At 42.3% G+C, this 12,116-nt stretch overlaps 1 protein-coding gene and 1 long non-coding RNA gene across 7 annotated transcripts in view; one reads left to right on the forward strand and one right to left on the reverse strand.

Annotated features, from left to right (window-relative positions):
• Window positions 1–93: 93 nt before the first annotated feature.
• LOC109890196 (uncharacterized) lies at window positions 94–2,272 on the forward strand. Its single transcript, XR_002255380.2, has 3 exons — window positions 94–1,146; window positions 1,843–1,889; window positions 1,967–2,272. It is a non-coding gene; the product is annotated as an uncharacterized LOC109890196 (long non-coding RNA).
• A 5,066-nt stretch (window positions 2,273–7,338) lies between these two features.
• Window positions 7,339–12,116, reverse strand: part of LOC109890145 (serine/threonine-protein kinase MARK1-like) — a 72,670-nt gene continuing 67,892 nt past the window's right edge. For 2 of the 6 annotated variants that reach the window (XM_031828492.1, XM_031828495.1), the window contains 3 exons: window positions 11,150–11,176; window positions 10,510–10,554; window positions 7,339–9,811 (listed from right to left, as the gene is read on the reverse strand). In XM_031828492.1, the coding sequence (XP_031684352.1) occupies window positions 9,466–9,811; window positions 10,510–10,554; window positions 11,150–11,176 (418 nt within the window). In that variant the 3' untranslated portion in view covers window positions 7,339–9,465. The remainder of the gene's footprint in view (window positions 9,812–10,509; window positions 10,555–11,149; window positions 11,177–12,116) is intronic. The other 4 variants (XM_031828496.1, XM_031828501.1, XM_031828506.1 and 1 more) reach the window with 2 other exon arrangements.

Here is a 12,116-nt window from a genome sequence, read left to right on the forward strand (position 1 = left end):
GCAAGTCAGTTAATAACAAATTCTTATTTTCCATGACGGCCTAGGAACAGGTGGTTAACTGTCTTGTTCAGGGGCAGAACGACAGATTTGTACCTTGTCAGCTCAGGATTCAATCTTGCAACCTTTCGGTTACTAGTCCGATGCTCTAACCAGTAGGCTACCTGCCGACCCAGGTTAGCATTTGCGTCCCTCGCATTTGCAACAATGAAAAACTGTTGTTACACATCATCCATGTTTTTTTTGCTTATAATGAACTGTTTATCAATGATGAAACATAATGCAAGTCATTTATAGCGCAAAATCCATATTTTGTAGGCCAAGGCTGCAGTTCCGAAGGTAACCACCCTGTCCCGCCCCTGTCAGCTCCCCTGGAAACCTCTTCCCCTGAGCTGAAGATCCAAATCATGTGTTTCTTCACCTTTACTTTACACACCAATATTTGTGGTCACCCTCCCCTTACATTTCATGAAGGGAGGGTGACCTGTGAAATGTCAATGCGGCATCTGGATGCCAACCATTTGATCTCAATCAATTTCATGGGAAGACACATTTGAATTATGTACAGTGTTGTTTCGAAGTTCAGTGTTTTATTTGAATTATGTACAGGGAGCGAATTTTAGAGCAGATGGTGTTTTGCCTAGTGGCGCGCTGTTGAGCTTTGACCACATGAGAGATTTGCTACCATTCTCACAATCATCCTACATCTCATAAGAAATTAGGTGGTGTTTTTTGTCTTGCAGTGACATTATACCATGCTATTATTTTCAGTTCTGTTATATAGAATACTATCATTATGTGATCTTGCTGACACAAATTCAGTCTTGATTTAACTTAAAGAAGCATCATTCTCCATTTCTAACAGAAATTTGCCAAAGTAGCCTTTTCTTCGGGCTACTAAACTAGTAAAGCAGAGACTGTGCGTAAAGGAGAGAATCCCACACATGAGCAGAAGCTTTGGATTTAGTTGTCGGGAAATGGTTCTAGAGAATTCGGATATGCAGCCACTCTGTATTTTGAAACTTCTCTTAATGGTCTCAAGGGTATAATCCTTGATTCTGTTTCATTTCCCCCCCCCAGCTAAACGGCAGCTCTGCTTTTTGGTTTGCTAAAAAGCTGCTGAAGGACGTGACTGAAGAAATGTAATAAGTGGGTAACATTCATTGAAATTACAATTGAACAGCTGTACATATTGCAGATTTCACCTTTAAAAAATGATTGACACTTTCTTTAGAAATATATGAAATGTACCAGTGATCAGTTGTATGAACACCCATCCACCAACATGCTAGCAGTGCTAATTTACTTTAAGTTATAAAAAGACTGACATTGTTAGGGCCACGCAACAGGAACCGGCGACCATCGCACCACTTTGTAAAGATGAGCATGTCAGGTGGGACTTGGACAGTCAAAACTGGGGATGACGAGACGACACTGCTATTCTTAGCTCTTTTGTTCAGTGTTGAGAGAATAGTTGGGACCCTACTATCACCTCCACTACCACCCTATAACAAGGCCACGAACGCCAGACTGCCAGCCACCAAAGTAGTTCTCATTATTACGAGATGTGGAAGATCAAACGTAAGTGGCGCCACCATTTTGTGGCATGCATGCTCTTTCACATTCAGTCAAAACGAAAATAAAAAAAGGACTGCATATGGCAAGTTGTTTTTCCCTACACACACAGGCTACAGTTCAGCATGGCTGAGAGACATTTCCAGCCAGGCAACTAATAGAACTTGGTAGAACTCACACCTTAAATTCCTTTGCGTTACGATTTTGATTAGAGATTAACAATGTAAAATGCCACTGTACTGCATTCCTGATGTAAAACTTCTCTTACAGCCCCCATCACGTACGCTTTGGAAGCAAAGTACAGGCCCTATCTTGAGGTAATTTTGCGAAACAATTTGATCCAATCTAATTCACTGCATAGCAGGGACTGATGTTCTATATTCCTACTGTGCAGGGTAACTAAGGAATAAACTATGTGGATGGAAGCCATCGCAGCCTTGAAATGTTTTCAAACATCTGGTCGGACAACAAGGCCAGCATCGTGTTCACTAGGCACCGGATGGAACACAATGGACTGAAACAGGGAGGGATTTCCTGGCCTTGCCCCAGGAAATTCCAGACTGACCTGGAATTTGAATTGAATTAAATGGAATGTACAGGGAGCGAGAACTGAATGAAAATGCAATTTGTGGAATTGACACCAACCCTTGTACAGTGTGATACTTTATCCTCAACTGCAATTAAAACAAAATGTAATTGAGCTCATTAACTCCATCAGATTAAGTTGATATATGTTTTAGGCTTTTAGTTTACATTTTCAGAATAAGAATATCTGGGCTGCTATCAATTAACAATCTTGAGGACACCAAGCAAAAGCATTCAATGCCCATCCATGCTCCTTCTCACACAGTAGTTTGAAGTAACATTGCAATGGTACGTGGTGTAAGAAAGAGGATATACTAATTCACTGGTGCACAGCATCCCTGCACAAACCAATCAGACCTATAGCAAACATGATTGATTGACACTTCTCCGTTCAGCTCTGGACCAATTGGCAGAGGAGTTGCCAGGGAAGCTGTACTCAAGGGCCGAACTGTCACATGAAAAAGAAGACAAGGGAGTGACCGTGGGAGCCCCTTCCCTTTCCCAATGGGGTGGCCCGTGACTGGCCTGACTCCAGAGCTGTATGGTCAGTGCTGCTCTTTAAGTGCCTGCCAGTGTTCCCTTCTTTACAACCTAAACAATTTATTGTGTGTGTTGTGCTTGCCTTTTTATGCAGAAAGATTATTTGTGCAATGAAAAATATCAAAATATAATTTATTATTATGTTCCAGATGTTAGTGTGGTAATAAAAACTGCTCTAGGGTCTGTTTTGCCCTTTCGTCCACAATAGTTGTAAACTGTATGGAGAGGTAAAAAAAAAACTGCCTGTTTTGCATAACACATAGTTCGTTACTAACGTAGTGGAGAAGTGAAGCAGTGCACTCTTCTTGTAAGTATAGGAGTAAATCCTCGTGAATATCTGTTTAAATAAACCCTGTAGTATTGAAATCACGATAACGAAAAACCAAAAAATACAACGGTGTCAACGAACACAGCTGATTCTGTAGCTCGACCCAGGTACTGTAGTTAATCAATATTACAAACATTTTACACAACAGTACAACCAAAAGTTAGATGGTGCCTTTACACTATGGTCATTCTAGACAGATTGAAGCTTTATGTTTCCAGCAAAACAGCAGCACACCACTTGTTTTATTATACGGCTGAGGGACGAGGATATATGGAACTGCGCTCACATTCATAGACAGCGGTCTAGATGCAAGGACTGGCCCTGTCACTCCATTGAACTTTAATACTGCTGTGACCATTACCACTCTGCAGGTTTAGTAAAAACGGGACCCTGGTGGTATGGGTAAACATTGACGACCACCTCAGATTGGTGACCACGCGAGATGACGCCTACATCGCAGAGGCCTTCCAATGTACAGTGGGGCATAAAAGTATTTAGTCAGCCACCAATTGTGCAAGTTCTCCCACTTAAAAAGATGAGAGGGGCCTGTAATTTTCATCATAGGTACACTTCAACTATGACAGACGAAATGAGAAAAACAAATCCAGAAAATCACATTGTAGGATTTTGACAATTGGCATTGGTGAAAAACTTATATAGGTCATGAATCATTCTAGATATTCTGATGAGTATAACTTTAGGTGTAATATACACCATTTATACAAAAGCATGTGGACACCCCTTTCTAATTAGTGGATTCGGCTATTTCAGCCACACCCGTTGCTGACAGGTGTATAAAATCGGGCACACCGTCATGCGATCTCCATAGACAAATATTGCCAGGAGAATGGGCTTACTAAAGAGTTCAATAACTTTCAACGTGGCACCGTCATAGTATGGCACCTGTCCAACATGTCAGTTAGTCAAATTTCTTCCCTGCTAGAGCTGCCCCGGTCAACTGTTAGTGCTGTTATTGTTAAGTGGAAACATCTAGGAGCAACAACGGCTCAGCCGCAAAGTGGTAGGCCAAACAAGCTCACAGAACGGAACCGCAGTGCTGAAGCGCATAGCGTGTAAAAATCGCCTGTCCTCGGTTGCGATACTCACTACCGAGTTCCAAACTGCCTCTACAAGCAACGTCAGCACAATAAATGTTAGTCGGGAGCTTCATGAAATGTGCTTCCATGGCCAAGCAGCCACACACAAGCCTATGGTCACCATGCACAATGCCAAACGTCGGCTGGAGTGGTGTAAAGCTTGCCGCCATTGGACTCTAGAGCAGTGGAAACCCGTTCTCTAGAGTGTTGAATCACGCTTCACCATCTGGCAGCCCGACAGACGGATCTGTGTTTGACGGATGCTAGGAGAACGCTACCTGCCCCAATGCATAGTGCCAACTGTAAAGTTTGGTGGAGCAGGAATAATAGTCTGGGGCTGTTTTTCATGGTTCGGTCTAGGCCCCTTAGTTCCAGTGAAGGGAAATCTTAACGCTACAGCATACAATGACATTCTAGACGACTCTGAAAGCCATGTCCTGTTTCAGCATGACAATGCCCCCATGCTCAAAGTGAGATCCATACAGAAATGGTTTATCGAGATCGGTGTGGAAGAACTTTACTGGCCTGCACAGAGCCCTGGCCATTGAACGCCTTTGGGATTAACTGGAACGCTGACTGCGAGCCAGGCCTAATCACCCACATCAGTGCCCGACTTCACAAATGCTTTTGTGGGTGATTGGAAGCAAGTCCCCGCAGCAATGTTCCAACATCTAGTGGAAAACCTTTCCAAGAGAGTGGTGGCTTTTATAGCAGCAAAGGGGGGACCAACTCCATATTAATGCCAATGGTTTTGGAATAAAATGTTTCCAATGAGCAGTCCACATACTTTTGGTCATATATTGTATAATGTGTGTATGTATAAAATGTGTGTATATAGTATCTATATATGACAAGCTAGTTACTTAAAAAATATTTTTATTTTACTAGGATACAAAAATATATACTGTTATAATTTCCTCCACATTTACAAGGAAGTTGTTGCATACCGTACTTTAATATGGTCAAATTAACTGAAGAGTCTTACCTCTTACTCCTTAGACTGCAGTGAGGTGTTTAACATCAGTAATGCCCAGACAATTGGCTTGGACAAGGTGGGGTTCACGTAGCTAGTGGTGGACGATGTCAAGCTGCACATCCGCATGGAGAAGAGGTTAGAGGGCGAAGAGAAAATCGATGATCTGGTGCCTTTACTGAAGTAAAGCTGAGGAAGATGGGAAGAAAAGGGACTCCTGTCCTATTCAACACAAACTTCACATTTTAGTAGTTTGACTGGTAGCGTGCTATCATAATACTGTACGGGGCTTTTGCGCGAATGACATCAGTATTTCTAAAACCAACAATATTATAACAGCTATGTTAATGTTGATTGTACTATGTGTTCTAATAGTTGAAGTTTACATATACTTAGGTTAGAGTCATTAAAACTAGTTTTTCAACCACTCCTCAAATTTCTTGTTAACAAACTATAGTTTTGGCAAGTCGGTTAGGACATCTACATTGTGCATGACACATGTCATTTTTCCAACAATTGTTTACAGATTATTTCACTTATAATTCACTGTATCACAATTCCGTTGGGTCAGAAGTTTTCATACACTAAGTTGACAGTCTTTAAACAGCTTAGAAAATTCCAAATAATGATGTCATGGCTTTAGAGGCTTCTAATATTTACATTTACATAATTTGAGTCAATTGGGAGGTGTTCCTGTGGATGTATTTCAAGGCCTACCTTCAAACTCAGTGCCTCTTTGCTTTACATCATGGGAACATCAAAAGAAATCAGCCAAGACCTCAGAAAAAAAATGTAGACCTCCACAAGTCTGGTTCATCATTGGTAGCAATTGCCAAACGCCACGTTCATCTGTACAAACAATAGTACGCAAGTATAAACACCATTGGACCACCAAGCCGTCATACCGCTCAGGAAGGAGACGCATTCTGTCTCCTAGAGATGAACGTACTGGGGTGCAAAACATGTAAATCAATCCCAGAACGACAGCAAATGACCTTGTGAAGATGCTGGAGAAAACAGGTACAAAAGTATCTATATCCACTGTAAAACAAGTCCTATATCGACAGAACATGAAAGGCCGTTCAGCAAGGAAGAAGCCACTGCTCCAAAACCGCCATAAAAAAGCCTGACTATGGTTTGCGACTGCACATGGGGACAAAGATCGTACTTTTTGGAGAAATGTCCTCTGGTCTGATGAAACAAAAATAGAACTGTTTGGCCATAATGACCATTGTTATGTGGGGTGCTTTGCTGCAGGAGGGACTGGTGCACTTCACAAAATAGATGGCATCACGAGGAAAGAAAATTATGTGGATATATTGAAGCAACATCTCAAGACATCAGTCAGGAAGTTAAAGCTTGGTTGCAAATGAGTCTTCCAAATGGACAATGAGTTCAAAGTTGTGGCAAAATGGCTTAAGGACAAGAACATCAAGGTATTGGAGTGGCCATCACACAGCCCTGACCTCAATCCCATAGATAACTTGTGGGCAGAACTGAAAAAGTGTGTGCGAGCAAGCAGGCCTACAAACCTGACTCAGTTACACCAGCTCTGTCAGGCGGAATGGGCCAAAATACACCGAACGTATTGTGGGAAGCTTGTGGCTACCTGAAACATTTGACCCAAGTTAAACCATTTAAAGGCAATGCTGCCAAATACTAATTGAGTGTATGTAAACTTCTGACACACTGGGAATGTGATGAAATAAATAAAAGCTGAAATAAATCACTCTACTATTATTCTGACATTTCACATTCTTAAAATAAAGTGGTGATACTAACTGACCTAAGACAGAGCATTTATACTAAGATGAAATGTCAGGAATTGTAAAAAACTGAGTTTAAATGTATTTGGCTAAGGTGTATGTAAACTTCAGACTTCAACTGTAGGTACAAAGACTTATAGCATAAATATTGCATACAAAAGTTAAATACTTTTCAAAAGTTCATGCTTATGTGCTGTATATAAAAACTATTTTACTTAAGAAACTATTTTTGCATTATTTCAACTGTGTTTGCTTTCAGTATGAAGTTTGGCACGGCCATACACATTAGGATAACCCACCATCTACAGAGCAATACATGTTTCTATACAAATTACAAAGCTCTTTCAATGATGTATCATTCCTCCATGTTACTCAAAGTTTATGCTAAACTGATTGGCTGTGAAGCCATGGTTTCGCAGACAAAATTAAATAGTACATACTGGTAAAAAAAAAGAACAAATGACACCAGACATTTGCTTGAGACTCCTTTCAAGTAAGCTTTAATATTGTGCACGAGAGACTGAATCTGGATGACTCGAGCTTTCCTCGCATGTATGTTGTGGTAGGAGGGGTTTATGTGGGGGGAGGGGTTCATGGAGATGAAAGGGGCGAGGCATAATCGTTTATATTTCTTTAACACTTGCTGCTTCTCCTCTACACTTGATCTGCTAAGGCAACACAATAGACATCCTCTCTGGAAGTTGTACCGTTAACAATTAGGAATATGCATTTTTCTTCCACGTGCAGTAGCCCCCTCCAACCCACTCTGCTCCCATAATGCCACAGAAAGTCAGCGGTGGAGATGTCTCGCTCAGCTTCCAGAAGGGCTCACAGCTTAACCTTATTTTCATTGATTTATTTTTGTTGACAACTCGCCTTTGCTTTTTTCCTTCTATTGTGCCTTTTGAAATGAGGAAATAAAATGTCTGGATTCTGTTTCCACTCTCTTTGTTGTGTTAAAGGGTGCGGTCTAGGCCCAGCTCTCATCTTTACAGTAATACAACATGGAATACCATTGCACAGTTGACCCTCATTACTTTTCATACAAAATAACGAGTAGAAACGTACCAGCACTAGTGGTTATTGTACATACTCATCGCAATCACTAATTACAAAGGGGAAAAACCTAAAATAAAAACATATGTTAAACTAGTTATATACTATTTTTCTTCTCGTACAGGTGAATGCCTCAGAAATACCAAGCAGCACATTAAAAAGGCATAATGTGGTGGAATAAATACAATATATTTTGCAAGAAAATAAAATTGAGCACAAAACAAGTCAGACAGGTGTCGCACAGTAACTATCAATTAACTGCAGTTTAGAAGGGAGTAAGAGAAACAGAGATATAGTCACTAGTGAGGTCAAACTGCTTGGGCATCACTTTGCGTGAACCTTTCAACCTTTGGGCAGTTTTAAGCAGAACATGTCACTTCCTGACCTAGAATGGTGCCGGTGCATTTATGCTACTAAAAGTCCATGAATAGTGTTTTGAATGAGTAGCTTTGTCCCAATATTTGTTAGAAGAGCATTTGATTATTAATCGAGTGGAATGCCAGCGACATTTGCGATACCGTGTTCAAGACTGCATAAAGCGGACTTTATGAGAGCGGGCTTAAATTGAGTGCAACTGAAAAATGTGTGGTCCTGTCAGTCTACGCTGTATATTTGGGTTCTCAAAGGTAATAAAAGGACACAACATAAGATCCCTTATGTAAATTCTATGCAATAAAACAGAACATTTTAAACTGCAGTGCTAACGTCATCATTCAGCTACGCTACTTGAAGGAGGATTGTGAGAATGGCCAAAATAGTGCATTATAGGAGGAATGATTTGATTAGGGCTTTGGGATGTGTAGAGTTTTGCTTTTCAACACAGATCACGTCATTTGATCCCTCCTGTATTGGGAAAGGAACCTATTGTCTGTGAAAAGTAAAAAAGAAGCTTGTTTTTTCTTTTCCTTGTGAGAATAAAAAATGTTTTTTTTTTCTTTCTTTTCCCTAAACATTAAACTTCAGTGGAGGCAAACAATCTACAAATGTCAACAATAGAAGGAAAGAGAACTCCAAATGAAAAGAAAAGAAACACAGTATGACACATTTAAACACACTTTCTGTACAGAAACCCAAGACTATACAATACCTGCAGACATTATGCTGAAGAGTCCTGTTTTATACAACTCTATGAACAATACAACTCAAAACATTCTCTATTTTACTGTACATGTGGAAAAAGTAGCTTTGCAGTCTGTTCTTCCAACCCCCTTTAATGGTAGTTTAGCAATGGAATTGAAATTTTGCGGCCCATTGATACAAATGTTTTCATATTATTGCAATGGTCAGTTCTCACCTCTCGTTATTAACAACAATTTTGGAATACAGGAGTTTGCCTTGGGGAGGGAAAATGGAAGTATATTTTCTCTATGTGTCGTTTCAACCAAGCAATATGGCAGTAGCCTCGAATAGCAGTAAATTCTCTTGGGCCCGACACTTTGGGGCGCCCGCAAACTCAAGGAACACCAGGATTATGTCCTCTGCCCCCTCCATTTACAATGTCATATGTTAATTCTCTTTAGTTCGTTTAGTCTTCCCAAAAGTCACTTTTCACAGCTTGAGCTCGTTAGCCACTTTGGACGCGATATTCTTGAAGGCGATGGACGTGCCTGAGATCCGCTTGAAGCGCACACCGTTGAGTGAGAGGCGTGGCAGCTTGCACACCTCCATCTCCCATTGGACCAGGCTGTCCTGGCGGGCGTCGCCGTGCACGCAGAAGAGCATGAAGCGCTCGCGCTGCTCGTAGTCGCAGTTGTTTGCATCCAGGACCTTCCGGATCTCGCGCATCATGTCGCCGGGCTCCATGGACGAGGTGGTCTTCATGCTCCAGGTGAAGCGCAGTGAACGGGGTTTGGAGTCCCGGGAACCGTCCTCCTTGGGTTCCCCTGATGCGCTCCTGGAGAGGAACAGAACACGGACAATAGTGTTAATTGAATAGGAGATAAGTAGGTAGACGCAAAAGCAAAAATGTTGGTGAGGTGCTGACCCAATTATTATAATATTTTTTTTGACATTTCCTTTTTAAAGAGTCATGTGACTCGGAGTGTATAAAGTGTGCGTCAAAGGGCAAAAGGCAACACACAGAACTTGTACAACCCATGTGTTCGAGACCCCATTGTAAAACGGACAACTGAAATGACAGTCAAATATATGTTATTCAAAAGATTGCGCGCCATGTAACACACACTCAGAACAGACACTTCTAGACAGCTTAAACACACAAAATGGCCCACCAAGGTCTAGCAAGAGCATGGTATTCAGGGTCACGCCACTTAGGCACAAACACCACCACTGTGTGACTGAGGGCATGGGGACAAAGTACACACATAACACAACAACAAAGAACAGCACAACAAGTACCGGTACGATAACACCAATGAACTAGTAATTTAAGACGAGAGACGTATAGCCACACCTAGAATTAGTCCACCTTCCGCCATCACAGTGCTAACTATACTCCACAACATGGAACAAGAATGAACCAGTGACATTGGCTTTCGATCCTGGGACTAGTAGTGACCCTCATTGACATGCCATGCTTTTATTTCGAGGTTGTTGTTACTATTTCTGCGGGTGGCCGTGCCGATGCCTCACCTTGGGGGGTCTGTACTGCCACTGGCCTCTCCTTCAACCGTGGCCCTTTGGGAAGCAATCAGAGGTGAGTTCAACAGAGCAGTGGAAGGGGGTTGTCAGTGTACACACAGACGATGGGTAGGTGAAAAGGAAGAAGGTGGGATGGGGTCAAACCTACAAACATACACGGTCACGCGGCTCAACTCGTTCTGGGGAGGCAACTGGTGAGACTGCCAAAAAGGCCAACATGACGTATATCGGCAAGCTAACTAAAACGGAGGATGACACAACGTGGAAATCATGTGAACGGAGAGCGAGATGAATGGCAGAAGACATCTACAGAACACACAACACACTCAAACCAAAGAACGAAACAAGAAGTCGGAAAGTGAGTGCAGGTGTCTGCAAACTCCAAGGCATCACAGGCAAGGCCTCTTGGGGGTCTCAATCTCAGTCTGTTAGTGGTGCAGGGTCAGATTGTGGGGTGGATAATGCGGGGGGGGGGGGGGGGGGGGGGGGTGTAGGGTTTAGGGGGAGGAGTTAAGGAAGGGGGGCCTGGCACCAGGGCGTGAATGGTTGCATGTCATTGAAGAGGGCTTGGATTGCGAGGAAGAGAGGGTGTGGTGGGTGTAGACATGGTAACCATTCTGTGCGCTCCTACCTCCGGCCAGCCCTGAAAGACATAGTTCTATATAAAAAACAAAAACAATGAAAGAAGCAATTTAAAAAGAAATTGGTTATTTTCTTTGAGTGTAGCTATGGATGGAAATAGGGAGACATAAAAGGACGTTGTGGGAAATGTTGTTCAATGACTTTCTCGTAATGTGGCAGAAATGTTCAAATCTAATGGTGATGGATCCACTATGTCAGCAAAGTCGATCCCAATTTTGCATTAAGAAATTATGTGCTTAAATACACATGGTGCTACATATGCTTACAGCAAGACCCCTAAATTCACTATGGGCTGATTGAAGGCACTAAGAACCAACCAGTTCATACCTACTACACTCTACAATATCTTAAAATGTCTTCATAAAAAAAATACACATGCATTGATTGCTACAGCAACATATGATGAGTGTATAGAACCGTTCAGTGACAGGTTAGTTTGTCATGCCCGAAGGGTGGAGCCCCTGGCTGCTGATAAAAACAGGCTCGTTTTACCCAGTGCCCTTGACTGACTGCAGCACGGTCACAGATACTGCAGACACCGCACTCTCTGTGTGTGTGTGTGTGCATAAGAAAGAGAGACTGCATGCATTTCTATATGCGTGTCTGTGCCTTTGCGTGTGGTCCTGCAAGTGTATCTGTAGGCAGCCCACGTCTCTCTCAGAGCAGATCCTGGTCACCGCAGGCTCACCTAGGGGAATAGGGACTGGCGCTCCGGGGTGAAGTTTACCCTAGGTACAGATCTATGATCAGCTTTCTCTTCCTCAATCCTTATCTTAACCATTAGTGGGGAAAATGCTAAACTGACCCAAGATCAGTGTCTAAGGTCAACTTTACCCTTCGCAGTGGTGTCCCCTGCTGACGCAGGAATGAGAGAGAAAGAGGAACCCAATCGCACTTTCTCTATTATCTCTCTCCACACTCACCCAAAGCAGCCTTGTACCTTACACAGTACCCTA

Source organism: Oncorhynchus kisutch, linkage group LG1 (genome assembly GCF_002021735.2).
Source record: "Oncorhynchus kisutch isolate 150728-3 linkage group LG1, Okis_V2, whole genome shotgun sequence".
Lineage (NCBI taxonomy): Eukaryota > Metazoa > Chordata > Actinopteri > Salmoniformes > Salmonidae > Oncorhynchus > Oncorhynchus kisutch.